General features: G+C 36.5%; 3 protein-coding genes across 4 annotated transcripts; 1 reads left to right on the forward strand and 2 right to left on the reverse strand.

Annotated features, from left to right (window-relative positions):
* Positions 1-4,795: 4,795 nt before the first annotated feature.
* Positions 4,796-5,957, forward strand: LOC113783038 (probable carbohydrate esterase At4g34215). The gene has a single exon (XM_027329055.1). It carries the CDS (start codon positions 4,961-4,963, stop codon positions 5,771-5,773), a length of 813 nt encoding a protein of 270 aa, XP_027184856.1. The 5' UTR covers positions 4,796-4,960; the 3' UTR covers positions 5,774-5,957.
* Positions 5,958-6,363: 406 nt separating this feature from the next.
* LOC113783047 (ubiquitin-like protein 5) lies at positions 6,364-8,484 on the reverse strand. The gene is made up of 2 exons (XM_027329066.1): positions 8,134-8,484; positions 6,364-6,596 (listed from the first exon to the last, which is right to left on the reverse strand). Exon 1 carries the CDS (start codon positions 8,387-8,389, stop codon positions 8,168-8,170), a length of 222 nt encoding a protein of 73 aa, XP_027184867.1. The 5' UTR covers positions 8,390-8,484; the 3' UTR covers positions 6,364-6,596; positions 8,134-8,167.
* A 1,376-nt stretch (positions 8,485-9,860) lies between these two features.
* Positions 9,861-19,461, reverse strand: LOC113762428 (serine/threonine-protein phosphatase 6 regulatory subunit 3-like). Of its 2 annotated transcripts, none has more exons than XM_027305892.1 (19): positions 19,050-19,461; positions 17,921-18,024; positions 17,652-17,738; positions 17,425-17,500; positions 17,271-17,345; positions 17,109-17,162; positions 16,378-16,437; positions 16,147-16,263; positions 15,583-15,677; positions 15,300-15,505; positions 14,220-14,317; positions 13,849-13,952; positions 13,579-13,744; positions 13,293-13,415; positions 12,593-12,672; positions 11,793-11,934; positions 11,632-11,661; positions 11,355-11,425; positions 9,861-11,025 (listed from the first exon to the last, which is right to left on the reverse strand). In XM_027305892.1, exons 1-19 carry the CDS (start codon positions 19,086-19,088, stop codon positions 10,206-10,208), a joined length of 2,547 nt encoding a protein of 848 aa, XP_027161693.1. In that variant the 5' UTR covers positions 19,089-19,461; the 3' UTR covers positions 9,861-10,205. The 2 variants fall into 2 exon arrangements, with proteins under 2 accessions (XP_027161693.1, XP_027161685.1); XM_027305884.1 differs by having other exon boundaries at positions 12,593-12,675.
* Positions 19,462-23,171: the final 3,710 nt, after the last annotated feature.

Here is a 23,171-nt window from a genome sequence, read left to right on the forward strand (position 1 = left end):
CAGTCTAGAGGTCCGATCATGTTTTTGTCTGATTTCTTTGGAGCTCGATGGAGGCCCTGTGGGCTAATGGGAACAATTAAACGTTTTCTTTAATCTCATCTCTTACTGCGTGTCCGTCGATTGACATGATCACGATTCCAATTAATCTCATCTCTGATTACGTGTGTCCGTCTATAGATATGATTACAATTTCAATTCAAATTTGAATTGTGATCGTCATCTTCAATCTCATCTCTTATTACGTGTGTCCATAAATAGACATGATCACGCTTTCAATTCAAACCTGATCTGTGATCAATTATAGAATTAGTACTTGATGACGAAACACATTCAAAGGAACAAAACTTTCCTACTTCGTTTTCAGTTCCAAAACCCGAGTATCATGGACTTGTGCTCCATCCACACCCGGATGAATGAATTTGTTGCGTATTTTATGTTTGCTTCCACCTTTTTTTTCCATCTGAACAGGTTGTTGCTCAGTCATGTTCATAATTTCATTTCAATTTTCATACGGCAATAGAGTATGAGTTGAAAATTCTCAAGTACTTTATTCCCAAGTAACGAATCTTAGCCATTATGTCTGGACAGGAGATTTTTTAAAATATCATCTGAAATAATTACTGTAATATATGATGTATGTGAAATAAAATAATTAATTAAAAAAGATTTTATAATAAAGTTATAATTATGTGTTTGGATTGTGATTTTTTGTCAAAAAAAATTTGCTTGCATCGTAAACACGTTTTTCAATATACCTCTTTTTAATGTTTTTAATTACCATTTTATATCACATACATCACATTATAAAAAAAAATGCTGCACTAATTTTTTTTTTTCAAGAATCATTGAGAGTTCCTTTTCTTTCCATTATCATTTCATGATTGGATTTTGGTGGAAGTACCTTCTCATTTTTATAATTTTCTGTCATGGACATGACATGCAGATTTTGGAATTCTAACATTCCAACCACAGCGCTTGCCCTATGTTATTGTAAATTTATTTGGTGAGTTAATAATGCAAACAAAAACAGAAACTTCTGTTAAGGGTTGAGAGTTCATAACTTTAATACGACTGATATCCCTTCGACTTTCATTTTCTATTTCAACGTCAAATCCTTTTTTTTGTTTACCCACCAGTTATCGTGATCACCAGATCATCAAATCAGAAACACAAGTACAGAGACAAATAAATGGAATTGAATACTCACTCACTCTCTTTAAAAAGCCTTTCCTTTCAATTTAGGTTGGGGATGCACTAGGTAGGATTTTAAATTATGGGGGTGTTGCAATTAAATTCCGTTTGTGAAAATTCACCAAGAACACATAGTAAACTAGGCAAAAGAGCATGATGAATGAATGGCTGGATAGGGCGTACTATACATGGGCTAAAATTGATGAAATAAAAGTTCTAGCTCTACTACTTGTCTTCCCTAATTAAAACCCACATTAACATTACTAATTATACTTGATCCTATAAATGCCGTCCTAATCCTCCTAAAAAAGAAAAATGCCGTCCTCTAGCCTGTGTTCAACCATTGCCTCATTAGTCATTAAACCCTAGGAACAGAGTAAAACATTGCCCAACCAACTAATACTACTGATACTTAGTAGAAACTATTTCGGCTGCACGAAAGTCAGTAGATAATAATAGCATTGAATTCAAGGAACAGCTACATATATATAGTACTAGTATTGAATATGCTACTAGTAGCACTTTCGTGTGGTTTTGGAATTCACGTTAATTTATGTACTTCACACAAGATCCAAGAATTGTGTAGACTTAAAAACTAGTACGAATTCACATTCAAATTTTGATAAGGAATCCCAAAACCAGGCTTGGGGATAGCTGCATCATGTTCTTCTTCTCTGTCTTTCGCTATCTTTTTTTATTTTTTTTTCCATCAAAATCCGAAGTCCCAAAAGAATTTTTTTACCTTGGAAATTAAGAATTCTTACAAATACACGTTGTTGTTCTTTTCTAGGTAGTTATCACTACTGTGATTTTTTTTTTTTTTTTGGCGTTTCGATTGAAAATTTTTTCCTGAGATGGACTTTTTGAAATGTTTTAAAATGGTCGAGGCACTAAATCCTATTTGTGAGCTCATTGCTTAATAGGTGTATCTAAAATGAAGGAAAAAAAAGGTGTCTTTAGTGACGAAAAGAGAGAGTAGAGACATTCTAGATATGATTTCTGATTTTCCATAACGATCATTGACTTTGATGCAACAGATAAAAAAGATAAGTCAATAGTCTTTGATTAATATAAGGTAGCCACACATTTATCTTCTGATTGTAAATTCTAGAATTTAAAAGTGTTTTTTGTCCAATTGGAACAAATCCATTCAAAATGTGGTTATAATTTGCAGAGATGCATCTCTACTGTTTTTCTTGTTTCTTTTTTTTTTTTGGGCCAAGCACTTTTTTTAATTACTTTCACGTTTCTACATGCTCCTATGACAGATTGTATCCATCACAGAAGAAGACTATTCAAGACATTCACCAAATTCAAGTACTCCTAAACACCAACTGCTTTTTAATAAGCCATTCTAGTGTCAAACCATTTTTATAGCTGAGTGATTGATGTATGAAGAAACAAACCCAAAAATCAAACCAATTCTTATATACCTATCCCGTTCGAATTGTTAGTTTCTGGAGTTTTTATAGAAAAATGTACTGTAACAATTTGACGTACGTGCGATAAAAAGATAAGTAAAAAACATGTTCACAGAAAACGTAGGGTCCGTTTGAATTCCTTGTTTTTGCCTCTTTTTTTTTAAAAACTGTTTTTCACATTCCAAATGCTACAGTAAATGTGTATTTTCAAAACAACTCCAAAATTATAAAAATAATAATAATAATAATAATTTTCACGCATCGCACACCAAACACCATAATACTCTCAGTAGTTGGCTAGTAAATTTTGATTCTTTAACTTCCACTCCTCGTACCATTTAGTAGTAGTATTAACAAGTCTATCTTCAAAATAGACATATTTTGCTAAAAAAAAGGTGGCTAAACAACTTTCTCCTGACTATAAGAAAGCTCCGTACCAGGCAAATGATTTATTACCAGTCCAATCAGCATGCTTGATGGCTTGGTGAGGTTTAATTGTTTCTTCCTCTTCTTCTTTTTTTTCTTTCCTCCTCCTTTTACAGAAGCAAAAATCTTATACCCGTGTTATCTATCAAAAGTTTAAAAAGATGGTGGTGATACAATAATACAATTGATAAAATTTGTTTGATTGTGGTTCAACCGACTAATAATGAAAAGTCAATACCCTTCCAGGGAAAGGACATAGATTTGAAGATGACATGGCAAATGGGTAAGGTGGACCCCGCTCAACTTTATCTTTCGTCGCTGTCGAGTTCGAATTAAACCGACGAGGAGTTGCACCCATTGTTCGTTGACGTGCAGGACCAATTGATCTCAGAGGTCATTTTTATCATACGTGTACGGTCAAGATTTAGTTGTCAGCTTGGAGAACGACTGCGATTTTTACGAGTGCAGAAAGGTCTGATTGTTTTTTAGCGGCTAAAGTTATCTGCTACAGTATCTAGGACATGTTTGGGTAAAAGAGGCAACGGCAGGGCCATACGAACTAGCCCGTGTTCAATCCACTGTGCTGGCCCAATTCTTTATAGAGCAGTTCAGCCCATCAGAATTGGCCTACTTAACCACTTTTTTTTTTTTTTTTTTTTGTTGTTGCATGCAATAGATTCTATACTACGCCTACTCTTACTCTATACTAAGGGGAGGGAGGACACAAGGGATAAGGGGTAACACTGAGCATACTTTGGCTGACTGGGGTAACGAGTCCTATTTACCTGTTTATTTTTACTGCTAGTTTTAATGTAGCAGCCCTCCATGGTGGGCTACTTTTGATCCATCTGATACTTCATTGTCCTCTAGAACTTTTTTTTTTTTTGGTCGACACAGGGGTGTCTGGGTCAATCTTTACGGGGCCTGACTAATCCCCTGCGGCCCGGGAGAGGAGGCCCCACTCCACACCGAACACGTTAACAGCGAGACTCGAACCCTGGACAAGTCAGGAAGGTCGCCATACCTTAAGGAGGGGGAGCGGACCGCTCGAGCTACCCCGCGGGAACAAAGACCAGTCACGTAGAGTGACAAGTTGTGGGAGGTAAGGGTTGAATCCCTAACCTCCAGCATCCCCAAAGAAGGGGATGACCACCGGACCAAATGGCTAGTGGCTCCTCTCGAACTTACCTTCCCTTACATTTCACTGGACGCACGTTTATTTCATTATGTTTCTAAAATTTTGTCATCTGATAAGAGTTAGCAATTGGGTAAAGTTAAAAAAATATGTAAAGACAAAGGACACTTGTCTTGGAAATAGAAGTAGAACTAGCCCAAGAATATCCGTGTTTTTTGGATTGTTTTTCAAAAACTTTATTACAGTTGTGTATGTGAAAAATTTTCTATACATAAATCGCCTGGATTCCGTGTTCTTAAGGGTATACTAAAGAGTCGATAAACTCTATCCCGTGGCAAAGTGACTTAGAAGCTCTATCGACTATCAAGAGCAAGAGTTAGATCCAAATAAGCCATTATTCATTAATAAAACCGCGTTTCACTCGTCCTTGTGATGACTGATGTACCTCAAATAATTAGAAGCTTTTGTCGGCTGATGGACCTAGCTGGAGAATCTGCAATTTGCAAACCACCAATCTCTAATCTCTTCCAGGATGTTCCACATATTGACATCACGATATCACGAGGTTTGTCTCGTTGCATACAAAACAATCCTACCAAAGTTTGTATTAAATTTTAAATAAATCCACCGTAAGAAAGAGTGGGTGACATCTTTAGGTTTTTCCATAATATGCCTAGAGGCCTAGTATCTAGAAAGTGGACAGCTAGGTCGAGCCTCTTTTGGTCAAAATCCCCTCAGGGCAAATAAGAGGTCTCTTTGATTCCTTGCTGCACCCCTCTGTGAAGAGATGTTTGCATTTGTTTGGTTGATGGTTTTGGCATATGCCCAGCTGGTGGGCACTGAAAACCTAAACACCACTGGCTATCCTTCACGAGTTCGCAGCATCTTCTTATTGGCCGGACAAAGCAACATGTCCGGCAGAGGCGGCGTAATGAACGGCACCTGGGACGGCGTCGTGCCTCTTGAGTGCCAACCCAAACCGTCCAAGATTCTCAGGCTTAGTGCTGGACTAAGCTGGATGGAGGCTCAGGAGCCCCTGCACAGGGACATAGATGTGAATGCAACATGTGGGATTGGACCAGGAATGGTGTTCGCCAATTCGTTGCTGAATCTGAATCCCAGAATTGGGGTGATTGGTTTGGTCCCTTGCGCCGTCGGAAGTAGGATGGGTACCAAGATTAGCGAGTGGGGCCGTGGCACCTACCTCTACAACCAGCTACTGAGGAGGGCCGCAGCCGCAGCCGCCCTGCAAGCTGGTGGTAGATTTAGAATCCGAGCACTTCTGTGGTATCAAGGTGAAAGTGATACTAACAATCCACAGGATGCATCATTGTACAAGATGAGATTGGAAAGATTTTTCACAAATCTGCGTGCTGATCTCAAATTACCAGAACTCCCGATCATTCAGGTCGCACTGGCATCAGGACAAGGGCCTTACATTGATGCAGTAAGACAAGCTCAGTTTGGAGTTCACCTTCGAAATGTGAAAATTATTGATGCCAAAGGGTTGCCAATGGAGCCGGATAACTTGCACCTTAGTAGTCCGGCGCAGGTCCAGCTTGGTGACATATTCGCCCATGCTTTTGCTGCTACTGGATGAATCAAATATGTTAATTTTAGCTCGAAAACGAGGAGGTGCCAGGCATCGTCTATCATGCTTTAGTCAGCTTTATAAAACTGAGAATGTTATCCACATCCTTTTTCCTTTTGTTGCATTAAAGATGTGCTTGGAATTTTACTCCCGATTTTCATTCGAGCATACCAGTTGAGTCCGCTAAGTGTTACTCTTCTCTTTTCTTTTTCGAGTTTGTTCTTAAGTTTGCATGAATCTAGCAGAACAGAGTCAAAACTCTAATAGTTGGATACAGAAGATACAACTCTGCAATTCAACCATCCCTCATGCAATGTGTGCATTTAAACTGAGCGAGAAAGCACGAAGCAGATGTTGTGGGTTTATATTTGCCATATGGGTTTATATTTGTCCTGGAACACCGAAACACGAACCGACGAAGTGAAAGAAAATCTATATAGCATTATTCTCCATTCCATTTTTCTCCTTTTCCCTTTCTTGTTTATCAATCTGTGACCGGAATTCTTTTGTTCTTTTTTCCTTTTTTTCGCTATGAGGGGAGTGATAGGGGTGGGGTTGGGGAACCCAAGCCTGTTGTTACCTTCAACATAACAGCTCAATAATCACAACAAAGCATCGACAAAAATAAGTATATGAAAAACACTGAACGAGCACAATGCAGTATTAGACAAGTTATTAGTCACACAATTCACGCAGCGGCCAGAGTTTTCATATGTTCTTTAGCATATGACGAGTTGACGACCCACACAAGCTACTAACATCAATATCTTTTTCTCGAGGAGAATGCTTTGCATAAGATCCATTCCATGTTTCTGATTGCAGTAGAATACACCTGCAGGCCATAAAAGACAATACTTAAAATACCAAAGCATTTAATGGGATACAAACGTCATGGAGTACCATGGTCAGTTTACATAAAGCTTTAATGTTAACTTGGCAAAAACACAAGCGTATGCATCTCATCAAACAGATCCTGAAGCTTTTATCAAAAAAACAGATGTAACAGAGCAAGAAACACTTTTCAGGTCACATCTACATTTCATTCGAACCCTACTTCCAAACAACTATTCTTCAGATTATGAGAAGCATCTAAGACAATAAATACTACTGTTATCTGGTTTTCACACTTAGAACCCAAGTACGCTAGGCATATCTAGCATAAACAAGAATTGAAAAGTTAAAATGGTAGCACAAAATACACAAAGTGACAAGAGCACCTCAGCGGTAGTTAAAGAATAGGAACAACTTCACATAGACAAAGATAAAAGTGAAGACGTGTAGTCATCGAAGTATGTAATTTGGACCAAGTTATTAACTTCAATTACACCCAAAACCCCCGTCTCACCAAAAATCACCTCCATGAAATGCCAAGAACACCATCTTCTCAAAATCCTTTAGCTTTTAAGAGTTTAAAAGCAAAATTAGAAGCCAAAAAATTTATACATAGCACAGAAACAAAATTCAAAGACACACAGAGAGAAATCTACACCCATGCAACCCGCATATTGGGCTCTGCCTTTGTTCAGAACCTCTACAACGATATCCCTCTAAGGGAACGGACACAGAAAAAGGGGGAAAAACTTAATGATGCTCATAAAGCAAAGCTACAAGTACTAGACCACTTTGGACAAGTGAATGCATGCTTAATTTCTAAAATAACAGCACGAGAGCCAGGTGTTGATGCAACATTCCACCTCAAGGCAACTAGCTATGACCTTCATTAACCATGACCCTCGATAACCGTTAGAAAGACCTTTATCAGATATACAGATTGCGAGTATGTTTCGATGGTTTGACTTCTTTCCTCATGTTAAACGAGAATATTCACATGAAAAATATCATCCCCCAACCCCAACTGATCTTCTTGGCCTGTTCAATCATTGCAATGATGTTGCACAGCCTAATAGAAACGCAAGCCCAAGCACAATACGGACAATATCCACAAATAACGCTAACGACTGGTAATAGCCTGACAACAATTAAACATAACTGCAAGTTCCATACTACCCATTGATTACAGAATACATCAATTAAAACACATGGGCAAGCTACCCAAATACAGCTCATGTATAACCCAAGATAATCATGATTGACACTCCAACTCACGCCAGACCTAAATTTCGCAAAACAAATCATGCCAATTCTAAAAAATTGCCAAAGCTCATTTAACTTAAAGCTTCAAGAACAGCGCAAAAGCTAATTATCTAATAAAAAAATCCAATAATTCGAAGAAAAAAGTACAAATACGCAATTTTACTAAGAGAATATCATCTTAGAAACATCCACCGTTGAAACGTAGCATTAAAATTTCAGACAAAATCAGAACCGAGAAGACGATCCATCAATAGCGAATTCGAACTAGAACTTACAAGTAAAGTACAATGACATGGGGATAAGGATGATCTAATTGTAGTAGAGCTCGAGGCCCATGCCGTCATGGATTTCATAATCCTTGAGGGTAATATGGTCCTTGTAGGTGGTGTACCACTTCTGGATACGGATTTTATCGGCTCGAGTTCCAGTCTGAGCTGCCACCAGCTTCTTCAGGTCGCCGATCGTGTCATCCTCGTTGCACTTCACTCGGACCTTCTTCCCCAGCCGATCGTTCAGCACCACCTCGATCATCTTCTTTTTTTGTCAGCGGTTCCCTGCAAACCCTAACCCTAAAGCTATCTTCTGCTCAGGATGATCGCAATTCTGAATCCTGCTGGTCAAGTCACCCTTTTATATAGAGAGATGGAATTGAAATTTCGGGAATAATAATAATATTCTAGGAAGTACCATGGGCAGTTTTGTACTTTCAATAAGCGAAGTTTGGCAGTTGATTTTAAAAAATTTTGTTCGTGGATATTGGTTTATTAGCTAAGCCTATACGGCAAAGAATAACTACAGCAAGCTTCTCTAACTTTTGGTGTTACTTTCACATTCTTTCCTAATGTTCTTTTTTTTTTTTTTTAATTGTACTGTCCTCATCTATTAAGTCATATCAATTTGTACTCTTTAAAAATGTCTAAAGCTTCACTTTTACCCTAATTTCATTTTGCTTGATTCTTCTTTCACTTTCGAAGTTTCTCATAACTCATTTTTTGTGATGCAATGTTTCTTTTGAAGAAATAAAAATGTTCCCAAAAAAAAAAATTCTACTTCTACAAATTTGAAACTTCACTACTATTGAATATATTCTTCCTCAAATTATAAACATCAATAACGATACGTAAGATGCAAATGTGGTGAAATATCTCTCATATGCATCTAGCATACATTTGAAATTTTTGATAATAATTTTTTTGTTGCTAAAATTACGTGCCATTCTTTTTTGGTAATTATTTTATAAATTCTTTTATTAGATGAAATAATTTTATTTTTAAATTTATCGTAAAATCCATGGACATATGATTTTTTCAGGTGGTTGAATCCCAAATTTAAAGACATTATCCTGAAACTATATATATATACACACACACATATATTTATATATATATATATATATATATTCTTTTCAAATAGGTGCTTCTGGTAATTATTTCTTTGAAGTCATTAATATATCTTACCTAGACTGTTTGTGTTGACCATCAATGAAGGAAAAAAGTATAACAAAAATAAAAACCCGTGAAATCATAGAAGATTGAGATACAACCACGTCTTACAAAATATGTTGATATAATAAATATACCGTCCAATCACATATTATTTTTTACAGAGCTAGAATTTGTTCTTTAATCCGTTTCTAGGTCCCAATGAAGATCAAGGGGTGTATGAGGACCGCAATTGATCCTTTGGACAAAAAGAAAAAAAAAAAGAAAAAAGAATCAAGTACAAGAATCCTATCACTGAAATAGTAAAATCCCATGCATCTCTCTTTTCATATATTATGGTTGCAGCGGTTTGATTTTAGTGGCATCACAATTATTTCTTCTCGCAGCATATTAAGCCAACAACTGTAAGAGTTTAATATACCATTCTACAGCTCTGAAAAGAGACGCCTATCAAAATTTAGCACAAGTTTCAAGACCTCTGCGAGACCCATGATCTTCTGAGATGCCAATCCAATTGTACACGTACATGTAAAAGAAATCCTGACAGGAAAATAGGGGGCAGGATGCAAAGAGCAGGTCGACAAATAAAATTCCACGTCCATATTACACGGCGGCTGATTGGCAAATGACTGGACGCTTAGCTGCCGCCAGAGTAAATTCCGCAAAATTATGATGAGAATAAAACTCAGAAATATTCAACCGAAATTGAAATAGACAAGAAATATAACAATAAATAATCACTAATAACTATGTAGCCTAGCGTCATAATTCTCAGTTGAAACAAAAATATACTGTACATCATATCCCGCAGCATAAGAAACCAACCCCAATCTAGGTATGGGATCCCCAACCCCAACCATCAGCTCTCAGATTCAAACTTTCCACACAAAGAGATCACGCCAGAGTTACTCCAACACTGCAACCTCTTGATCAACTCTCCAGTAGTTTGCATCGTTATATTCCTTTACACCAACTCCATCATCATCTGGATTCTCCTTTTCTGGCACTTTGGGAGCTATGGTCCTCTTCAATGGACCTGCTTCCCCAACAATCCCCTCCTTGAGAGCCTGCTCCATTGCCTTCTCTGTCCCTTCTAACTCTACACCTACAAATTCAACATCCTCTTCAAACAAAGAGGGTACTGACACGGCCTTTTGACTTGAATCAGATCCAGATGAACTGCCGCTAGAATCTGCAGAAGGGGAGGTAGTACCGTTGGATACACAGTCTCCACTTGAAGATGAACTAACGGGGGTCACCACTGGCTCCACTGTTTTAGGGACAATGTCAGAGTTGCTCTGATCATCAAAAGGGTTTACACTTGATCCACTAACTTGGAAATCTGATGCCTCACCCCATGCCACCCAGTCAGGTATTGGCCTGTCACCAAAGAGATCGTCATTGTCTGGTGACTCAAATCGGAAGAAACCCATGTCACCAGAAGCACCTGTCTTCTCCTTCTCATCCCCCTCATTTACCGAATTTTCTCCACTAAACCCATTGAGGATACCATTACTAGAACTGGATGTACCACTTGCAGAATTTTTACCATCAGCCAATTCATCGTCCTCTCCAACCACCACTTCATCATCACTACTGCTGTTACCACAATTGGATGTTCCATTCAAGTTAATCTCATCCATCATCTCAGTTGCTGAGGTGCTCATAGGTGCATCACCAGCTCTATCATCTTGGAAAGCAAACCAGTTGGAATTTGTGAACAGACTGCAGCAAGAAAACATAGAATGTCTACATTAGACGCTAATAGATAAAAACTGACAGCCTCGACTGGAGAGCCAACAACACAACATTAGCCATTCTTAAAAGCATTGAAGATTAAATATCACATAAGCTGCCTTCATTGACAGCAGCTGGGGAGTACATTTCCTCCAACACATTTCTCATTACTAGGTCACAGTGGAAAAGCTAACTGGTTGGAGAAGATAAAATAAACAGGATGCAAATAAGTTGACATTGATGATGTCTACATTGTATGTTACAAGACTCGCTTGAACAAGCACCTTAATTACCAAAAGAACAGCAAGCAAACTAACCTTCCCTGGTCATCGCCCAGTCTCAGGGACGATATCACAACTTCAGCAGATTCATCATCAAAGTAGACATCCTGCAATAGGATCAATATTGTACCAGATCTCAAACAGCAAAGTCAGGACTATAAAAAGAATTCCTGAAAGTATTTTAGGCATTGACCCTATATATGAGATGTTCCTGTAAGTATCTCAGGCATCATCGAGATACAAGACATCAACTTGAATTTTCAAAAATAATTCCTGACTCATCCAATCAGAGAAGATAGACTGTACATGTTACCTCGTCATCTCGATCAAGAGCTCCATGGCCCTGCACCAAGCAATAAATTCTTTAGGTAATTCAAACAAAAGTTTGTGTTTTCCAGTGGCAACAAAAAATCATTTGTTTCAGTATATTTACATATCCTTAAAAAGTAACTATATATCCTTAAAAGTAACTACCTCTTCAGCATCATCATTATCATATATGGTATATCTGAATGCTTGGCTGAGATTATTTGCTAATGCTGCAACATCATAATCCCTGCCATGAACATCTTCCTCATCACTATCCCTTGTCCTGTCTTGCAATGCAGTCGGCCGGCTGCACTTGTTAAAATGTAGCGTGAACATATAAATATATCAGTAATCTTTCACATTTTGGAAAGAGAGAGGTTATTTAGAAACCAGGCTTTTTTGCAGTTTCTTCTTCAGGTCAATTCAGAAGGGGGGACTAGAATTACACACACACACACACATGTATGTATGTATGTATTAGGCATCTGAAGAAGATACCCAAGTCGAGAAGAAAATATGAAGACAGTAAATTCAAAAAAGAGATAGAAAATTACACATTAAGCATCCTTAAATTGTAATTCCTCTTACTTCGTACCAGAACTAGTTCCCCTATCACTCTTTTATCTTCTTAAAATTTCTTGTTCTCCGCCCAAGTTGTTGTCAAGACCTATTTTGTAATGTTGACAATCCTTATTGCTGCCGTTAAATCTCCCTTATCTAATTAGGCCCCAACTGTAGATTAATAAATTTCAATTTGTTGAAACACCAAAGGTATGCATGTCACAATCTTCATCGAAATCTTGCAGACCAGAAAGGGCCATCAGGATGAACAGTTGTTCTTTATTCACTCCAATAACGAGGAACTTTTCTTAACATAAGCAACAATTCCATATTTCACATAACAAACCCTCTGAACTGGCATGCATGGAACCGTGGAAAGCAAAGTGGTCAAGGAAGAGGCATACCCGCAAGCCCATCGGTACACATTTTCAACTATGTTGCGCTCCTGCAAGACTGAAGACTGCCACTCATTCCACTCGTTATTCTCCTAACGCAAACAAATTAGAATTATGTTAGTTGAAGCAATAGTAAATTAGGAAAATAAAACTAAGATGGAATTAAGCCATCCAGTAAACACACAAATCAACATTTTCATAGATCAACAGTAACATCAGACACTCAATATCCAAGCTACAAGTATCCAGCAAAAGAAGTCAATGATAGAAGCAGTTACTCAAGAGTTATGAGATCCAGATTTATGTCAGTTGATATTGTGACATACAGAAATAAAGGGGGCATTAAGGAATTCATTGCATGCCACCGGATCCCAACCAAAGGCAAAGTAAACTTGAACTCAGGAACCACAAAACAAGATAAGAGATGGCAATTCAATACTTCAGCACAATAAACAGAAAAAGATAACCAGAAGTCCTTGCTACCCACCATGACTCCTTGATTTCCGGATGGAAATTGCTTTAAACTCTAAAGAAAGATGGTTTTTAACTTAAAAACCTCAATACTTCATAGAATAACCACATCCATAAAAGAATTCTACAACAACTGGAACAACATACAGTACACAATACTATATGATAGTCAAGTAAGATATATATAGTAATTCATATACAGAGAACATATTAACAACAAATCTCTATTTTCTGACACCTGAAGATGTGTTCCAATGGATGACTCGTTGCTTCCCAATTGTACAATTTTATTAGATATGCGTGTTATGTGTCCAATAAATCCTGCCCGAGGAGCCTGTCTTCCACCAGCAGGTACACTAGGCTGCAGGAAGAGATGCATAATTAGATATGAACTTGAAGAATTCCTAGTTAAAAACAACAGCAAGAAAGATTATTTAAGAAGCAAAACCAACACAAATGCCCAATGATTTCAAATGGTTACGAGTACTTCACTAGACAATTACTTGATACATGTTACAACTTACCAGACTAAGATCACCAGTGACAGTAGGAAACTTATCCGCTTGAAGAAATCTTCCAATCAAATTACATTCTTGGAAAAGATGGTCAATTATTGCATTGCTTTTGCTATCCAGACATGAATAAATTATACTCTCTGCATGATGATGCAATGCATTGTTGAAGGGATACCTGAAATAGTTTTTTCAAATGAAAAAGATCAAAGCATTTACCACAGATCATTTGATAATACGTTACTAAAGCACAAAATGCACAATATTTTTGGGGGGACTTACTCAAAAAAGAGGTCAAGGATTCTTTTAATAGTCCCAGAGCTCACCAATTCCTTCTCTGCAACTTCATTTCCAGTTTTCAGTAACACAGCAATGAATTCTACAATCTACAATTTGCATAACAATACAAATTTAGAGTGGAACTGCAAACAGACAACTTAACAAAAATCAATTGTTGACACATTATGCAACATGTTCACAATTGACTCATTTCTCAAACAATGCCTTCAGAAATCAATTTTCTTCTCTTCCAGGGACATGGAATGGGAGGAACTAGCGGATTTTAGAGAGAGAGAGAGAGAGACTTTCTTTTTTACTCAACACCAAAAGTATAAAATCTGGTATCACTTTATCGCACAATTGAAGAGACAAACCTTTAAGCGATGTTTCCCAAGAGGTGGTCTTAATTCACCATATGTTGTGGGTAAGATCTTCTCATCAGACGACACATTTAACAACATCAGCAGGTCCACTGCACCACAAGACAAATTAAAACAACAAAATATTACTAAAAGAAGATGAAGTTTGTTTTATTTTGACCACAGCCCTGACCCCTCCACCTGCACTCTTGCACTAATAAGCACATGTACAATTAATCATTTACTCCCAAATTGGCACTTTCCAGATCCCAAAATGGATAAGTAACTAAAATCAGCATAATGTTTAGCTTCAATTACAAGGCATTATAAGACAAAGAATCTTCAAACAACAGAATCCCCCTCTACCTCTCACAAACAGTAGTTCAGACTTGAGTTCTATCATGTATCTACCACATAAGAATGCATATGCACAGAACTAATTTTCAATAAAACATTAAGATACTTTCAGTAGTCATAGGGTAAATTTAAGTTTCAGGGAAAATAAAAATTTAGAATTTGGATTTCAAAAAAGGTGTAAATTCAGATATCAAAATTTCATTTGCTTTCACAGGAAATCGAGGCTGTTAAGATGATTTCCAGTCAATGCAATATCAGCAACACTTACCCCTCCTAACTTTCGTAAGAACCTACATAATATCTACAAACATAAACTGACAATTTGCCACAGTTTCCACTCGGTGGCATTCATCATCCCATTATATGTCTCTGAAATGCTACTACCTAAATCAGAGACAAGACTCGTTAGATCACAAGGTCCCTTCACAAGCCAAGAATAGAATAATGTTCAATAAATCTATCGTGACAAAGGGACAAAAAAGGTATGCTTGGCAAACAACGGTTCAATCATTGACACATAAAGATCTGCCAAAACAACAGAACTACTAATTTGTCCATAAGATCGTTGCTAATCAGAACATTAAGCATGTAATAATTAATCACCAATGAGCTTGACATTTCTACAAGGTCACCTAAACCTTTCTAAATTCCCTCGTGAGATAGAGAACCTTGTACTACAGATCATAGATTTCAATGGCACTAGTTACAAAAATTATGGATAAACACTGACAGACTTACCAAGTTTTGGCAGCATAGCTCCAACTGTATCAGGATTTACGTGTATAGGTGACTCGAATACATGCTGACTTCGAATTAAGTACGTCAAAGGAGACGGAATTGATCTTTTTGGGTCCAGTAAAGATATACAGACGGACAGTGAGTGAACAAGAGCTGATTTTGAATGCGAGTCTTCAAGTGCATGACTAAAAATCCTTGCAACATAACTGCATGACAAGATAAGTACAATATTCATATTCACAAAGATAGAAGAAATGTTGAATCAGCTCATATTTTCACAAACCTTGGGCTACATAATTTTGTGGCCAAAGGTGACGGTGCATTTCTGGTTATAGCACAAAGGGTTTCAGCTGCATTTGCGTGTACCTCAGGAGGACTCTGGACAGAATCAAGAACACACCAGATAAATTTCTATGTGCTACTATAGCAACATAGAATACTCGACTATATAAACTCAAAAACCTGATGAAATGTACACATGAAAGACAATCAAGTATCCATCATGACAATAATGGGACCTAACCATGGGATAGTTTCTAAGAAAAGCTAATTCCAACACTTAAATGGAGCCAAAATGTATTAATTGACCAATACAAGGTGAAAAGAACTTTTTAACTTCAACATTTTTAGGTTTGCTTTCTGCTATAAGAGAAATTTCCTGCTCATGGGAAATCCGCATGATGCATATTGCAACATGATCAACTATAGATGCAGGAAAACATCCTTGAAAAATTATTAAAACAAAGTGATACATGCCTCATTGTATCACTGGATGCTCAAAGTGTCATGCATCATGCATCCACTCCGAAAGCAAGTTAACATAAGACTAAAAGTTCTCTTAGCTTACAGAGGGACTCAATTTATCGACAATCATTTCCAATAAATTGCTGTCTGCCAGCCATTGCATCACATCCATGGAGTTAGGGTAGATGTGATCATCAGCGCCAACAAGTCGTACCAAAACCTGTATGCAAAGCTGATCAGTAAAAGGGTTGTGATAAAAGAACCTTAAATTAAGCTTACAAACTATATGGAAGGTCATGTAACAGGATGTAACACTTCGAATGATGCAACTAACCTCCATTATGGATGTTATGCCAATCAAATCAACCAGCTGGCGGAAGACATCCTGATGAGCCTGCCAAAAAGGGGCATTCAAACAACAGACGAGATATATCACAAAGATATAAGATAAACTCAGTTTCAACTTTCATCAGTAAAGCATATTGCAATTCCTGTATCTATTTTGACAAACTATTTGCTTCTCACCAAATTGGCCAATCCCATTAATCTTGAATAGAATATGCACAAAGCCCAGACACAATGACAAAATAACATGAATTTTAAGTCATTTAGATTCTTAACAGGAAAATCAATGCAAGATTTTTCTTAATGAAAAGAAAGCTGAGCATAAATACTATTATTAGTCTGTAATCAGCATAAACCAAGCTAACTACCTTCTTCTGGGCAACAGAACTAGAGTGTTCAGTTTTGCAACTGCAGTTATGCACTTCAATCTTAAAATGCTAATGTATGAAAATGCTGATTAACTCCCCTGCATAGCCTTTGTGTGTAGTGAGAACTCATATTCTCAAATTAAATTCATTATTGAAGAAAACACAAAATAAGTCCTATGTAAAGCAACATAATACAAACCCCACTCATTGACATAGGATGCCTATCTAAAGCAGCCTTAAATATTTAGTTCAAGGAAATTTCCATTAAAAAGCGATAACATATCCAACTTAAGCAATTAAAGCCAAACAACAACTATCAACCCAAAAATAGAAGACGTTACTTTTCAATCACCTGAACATAATTCATAAGTGGTACAGTCTTGCGCAACATGAGGCAAATTACAACCTGCAATACAGCAAAAGCTACATGAAACAGTTTACTTTAGCTGAAACACCAGTAAACAAAAACACAATGAACATCACATACACAGCTCCTTGTACAAGAACAAAATACCTTGCTAAAATACCCAGCAAGCAAAGCACTATGAGGACGATTTGGTTCCAGGAACGAGAAGAGCAAATCCATCAACTGTATCAAACAACCCAAATGGAAACATCAGGCCTCTCAATTGTTCATAGTGTGTGCCTATAAGTAACAACAACCATACCTCTTCTTCCTCCACCAGAGTCTTTAAAATAACGTCAATTTCGCATGTAAAAATCTCACAAGCAATGAATGGGAACCTAAATTAACATAACCAAGATGTGTTATTAAAAGTAAAAGTTGTGATTTCTTTGGGAAAAAAAAATTCAAGCGCGACATTTTCGCATAACTATAATAGTGATACTTAAAATGCTTATCCATTTTTCCCCCAACTGAATCACAATGACCTACTTGAATGTTCGCTTACTGTCAGCATCTTCCGGAGGCTCTTCAATAACATACCGCAGCAACTGCTCAACCTGGGCTCTATCTCTCAAACTGTAAACAGAAGTGATTTACAATTACCTTTAATATATTAAAGGTGCTACAAACATTTTATAGATGCTGAATCTACTTGTTTCCACTTTGTTTTTTCTCCCATTCTTCTGTGGATTTTTATTCTTTTTTTTTTTTCCTTTCTTTTGGAAGGGGAGTAGAGCTTAAGAAAGATTGTCTATTACAAATTTATAAGCCGACTGTTTAGCGCTTTGCATTCTTGGATTATCTCTTCTTCGTCCAAAAGCTCTTCCAACGTGAAGTTTTCCTTGTCTAACACTGATTCAACCTAGAAACATATAAAAAAAATACAAAGAAAATCATAACACATTAGAATGTTACTCTAAACAAACAAAAACTGAATTCATAAGCAGTAAACCTGGCTCAGAGAATCATACATGTGACCCCTACACAGTCCATGGCAAATCAGAACTAATTAGTATCACTGGCTAATCACCAGCATTCAAAATCCTTAAGGAACAACAAAAAAGAAAGACTTGTGAGGAAATGACAGATACAGAGTCCAACAGACAAGATTTATAATATGGTAAAGCTTTGGTCAGCAACACTTTCCATAAGTTCAAAGTGTACAATTCATCAAGCTGTTACTTGTACCGGATCACCCCCTAACTAAGTACATCTCAGAAAAGCACATTACTTCAATAATCAAAAGTTCATTCCATGAAGCGAGAGCAACAAGGGCAGCAATAAGCTATATATACTTATTTTAAGGAGACAAGTAAAGCTTGTAGTCAGCTAAACCTCTCTATGGGGACAAAAGTAGCATTCGTAGATCATCCAGCAAAGGAAAAACACCATATCTTAAGACTTATGAGAGGCACCACATGCAGAGGAAATGTGGCGCTAGTAGTGATACTACTCGAGATTTCACATCAAGGAAAGCAACCCCAGTGACATTTCACTAAGTAAATACTCCGCCTAATTTATTAAAGAGAAATTAAATTCAGGTGCTTAAATAAACTAAAACAAACATTTCATTCATGAAATTGCAAGAATGTGCTAATCCAGAACCTGCTGAATTAAACATTTCATATAAAAGCAACATATCAAATTGTGTATAGACTGACAAAGCTCAATATTTCCAATGCTTCATCTGAAACAGCAATAATTAGCGAAAATGCACTTGTGCAGCAAAAATTAGTTACAAACAGCTAGCAAATTTTCAATATACAGCTGCAACGTGCATGAATTTTCAACTCAACGAATTAAATTCGCAGAGCCTACTTACCAAAGTCTAAAATTAAATTAAGAAAATGAATAAAAGCGCAAATAAATGGATCGAGTTGAACTCACAGGAGAAGAAGCAGAAAGAGCCGTAAGCTTCCAAAACATATTCAAATCCGTGGGCGCCGGTGGCGTACAGAACAAGTAGGTGTAAATATACTTGTATTTGTCTGTATAGGTAGAGGGAGAAAGAGAAATATACAGATGGATGTAGAAGAAGCTCTGAGCTAAAAAGGAAGAGCTGAAGAACGAATACTAGATCTGTAAAAACCCTAGACAGAGAGACAGGAGAGAAGCAGAGCTCAAGATTCGAGATAAAAAGAAAGGGCGGTAATTATAAAACCCTAATTTGTAGTAAAGAATAAAAATTTTGAAGACGGATCAAAAATGGAAAGCGCAGCCGTAAAGATCCAAGGAGGAGAGAGAAGGAGATAGAAAAGGCGGAGGCAGGGGACGATTTTTTGGTACAAAAGTCGGAGAGTAGAAACGATGTGAAGGCTATGATAGGCTGGACCGCTCGGTGGTGTTTTTTGCGGGGCGTTGTTTGCAGATGGCACCCCAAAAAAAATGAAAAATAAAAATAATTTAAATAAAAAGGCGGAAAAGTACAACATCAGGCGCGGAATTTACAAGCCAATCCCCAAGAACTAAGAAGAAACCCTTTAAATGAGTTTTTTTGATCTATCACCTGATAATCGCATCTGCTTATTTGCTTCTATTTGGGTGGTCAAGAGTTTTTTTCAGAATTATATTTTAAAATAATTGTTACATCATAAACACATTTTTAATAAATTTTTAATTTTTTACCTCTCTTCTAATTTTATGCAATCACACAGTACATCAAATTACAAAAAATGCTGCAGTATTGCCTTAAAAATTTTTTCAATAGTCTTCTATCAAAATGCACTCTAATAGTAATTTTTTTTCCTACAAAATGTTCGTATGAAATTAAAAAGAAAAGGTAGACAGAGGACTTGTTAAAAATTATTTTTTGAAAATTTCACCAACCAAATTTAATGATAAACATCAATCAATATTGTCTGCACCTTAAATCTTGAACATTTATCGTGGGGGTGCTCATGAGACCTTAAATTAGTATTACTATTCCATATAGCATTTCATTATGTTGTACCCTTAAAGCCGGCACTCGAGAGAGAGCCCAAAAAAAAAAAAAGGATGGGGTTAGTGGCCTGTAAATGAGTCAGGAACGTATGAGGGGGTGCATGGAGAATGATACCGTATGACGATCAAGAGAAGAGACCATGAAAGGAGGACGTGACTGGGATGTGTGGGGGGGGGGGGGGGGGGGCGGGTTGATGGTGATGAGATGTGGCAGTCGTAAAGATTGCTTTTCCAATTTTTTTGGCGGGTGGTGGAGGGGTATGGCATTTTTACTTTTTAGTTGAACTTTGAAATGCGAATTTGTCATCTAAATTTGGCATTTCCTTTTCTTTTCTTTTCTTTTTTTTAAGCATTTGCTTATTGGCACGTAAATATGCATCTCTCTCGGACTTAGTCGCTAAATTTTGGCCATTAGTTACATGTCGGATTTAGGACATTCATTTTACCAAACAACTAGTGTCTAGATCTTGTGTTTGGATTGACATGATTTGAAATAAAATAATTTGCTTCACAAATTTCAATCACCTTTTTATTTTACATGTATCATATCATAAAAAGTGTTACACTAATTATCTCAAATAAATCATCCAAATAATCTTCTATTCAAATAGCCAAAAATGTTACATGAAAAAACAGGGTCATAGGTACAACTATATTCCAGCATACTTGTGTATATTTATAATAATCCGACAAACAAGCTAAATTTGGATTCTTATTTTTAGGAATTTTTGTAGAAAATATATTATAACTATTTGAAATATATGGAGTAAAAAAGTAATTAAAAAATGCGTTTACTGACTGTACTCAAAATTTTTTATGAAAAAAATGCAATTCGAACAAGACCTCAGCTTAATTTGTTTTAATCAAATGTACAAGTAAATTAACAGTTATATGGACAAAATAGCAAGTTTGGTTCAGGCTTTTCAATTCTATGCCATATGGGAAGTAGAAACTATCCAAGTTCAAGATTGTGAGTTTAGGAAATACTACTACTAGTTTTTAGATCCCAAAGTCAGATGTTAAAACTAGATTCTATCGTTCAAATTCAAAAAAATTAGAACTCTTTACGCCTGAGAAATCTTAACACTAATTGACAACCTAAACTTTAGATTCTATCATTGAAGTAGCAGTACCAGTCAGGACGCAACATTAAATTGGATTTTTAAGGCCGAAAGGATGTCATAATCATTTGGAGCAAAAAAATTTGTCCAATTGTTTGAAATCTCAGCGTGATAATGATGGTCAATGTTGCAAATTGTGATGGGATGAGGGTGCCCCGTCTTATCCGGGACATGACCATTATTTTGCGCTAATAACCATTCAAATAAATTCACTTGCTAATTCTACGACTACAAGTTGTTGCATAATCTAAAAGGAATCAACCATCATCACAATATAATGTAGTAACGAGAAAAGCATTAATTATATATGTTTCTACAACTTGTGTAAAAGTCGGGGAATCTCTTGCTAATTCCACGACTATAAGTCGTTGCATGATTCAGAAGGAATCAACCATCACCACAATCTCGTACAAGTATGTAACTAGAGAAAAGCGTGCATGCTAACATTTTCCTACAAATTGTGTACAAATCAGGGAATCTCGAGTCAACATACACGTGTAACTTTTTGTAGCATCTTAGGTTTGTAAAATATTTAGATAGATCTAGATTTTTTTTCTTCAAAAGGAACAAATATTTGGGTGACTTCGACTCCGATCACCGCTACTGTACGAGCATACTTTCAGAATTATAGATAGATTTCAAGAGTTTTTACCGATGGCCCACCAACACAGTTCTCATATTGGTAATGGGATTCGAGTACACGATTTTTTAAAAACATCTAGTCACCAAGTGAATTATGTGCTTTAAATATCGTACAATTAATCATATATTTCAAAAATATCTAAGTATTATTATAATATATTGGTCTGCAAGATCAAATTTTTCTTAGTATTTGCCATAGGTTAATTAACTAATTATTTGGAGATTAACATTCATCCACCATATCGGTATAGTTGATTTGTCTATGGTAAACTAGCTAGCATGTACTTGAAGCTTTTTGGTATTCTGTAAAATTATTCCTTTATTACTGACTGAATCGATATGATCACAAAGAGGATTTGTTTGGCAGATAACTTGAAACTTTCCAACAAATTGTTATTTTTTCGGAGCTGTAGGCACCATCTGGCATTACAGGAGAGTAAGGAAGGAATATGACTTGAAAATTGAATCCAGTTTGGATTGCTATTTTTAGTAATTTTTTTAGAAAATATACTGTATTGATTTGACGTACGTGAAGTAAAAAAGTATTTAAGAAATATGTTCATAAAAAATATAAAAGAATTTCTGTGAAAAATCACAATCCAAACAAAATATTTACACTTCATGCTACCTATTTACCATCTCAACGAATTGTTTCAAGTTGAACTTGGAGTATATAAACTATAGCATTCGAGCAATGGGGCTTTAAATGGACTCAAATTACACAACTATTTGGGTTGTTTGAGCATATTTCAGCTTAATTTATTATACTGGCCACAATTTTAATCACACCTCTTAATATTGCTTCTTGCTTAATTGATTTGCACTTTTCAACCCTACACCTAAATCCTAATCTATCTTTGGAAAATACTAGAGGTTAGCTCCTATCTTATTGACGAACTACGTGGCCTCGAGTGCTTTTTCTCTTTTGAAATGGCTCTTCCTGGTTCCTCCTTTAGACAAAATATTGAGTAGCGACTTTTCAATTGTGTTTCTTTCTTTTAGACGAAATGGACTTTGCAATTATGCTTGGACCAGCACTAAATGACGCCAAAGTGCAAAAAAAGTTGGAGGCTTGGATGGAAACGACAAGATTAACTTTGGTGGGTCGAATTAAACATGAATGAAATTGGTTTCCACCTACTTGAACTACTACCACCATAACCCATACTCCAAACAAATGAAAACAGGATGGAACCAAAAGCAAAGAGACAACTATCAAACTGCTTGATTATTATTCTCACCCTCCTCTGCCTTGATGGCACCAACTGAATGGCTTTTTAAATAACCATCATCAAGCTTTGATCCA

Source organism: Coffea eugenioides, chromosome 1, assembly GCF_003713205.1.
Source record: "Coffea eugenioides isolate CCC68of chromosome 1, Ceug_1.0, whole genome shotgun sequence".
Lineage (NCBI taxonomy): Eukaryota > Viridiplantae > Streptophyta > Magnoliopsida > Gentianales > Rubiaceae > Coffea > Coffea eugenioides.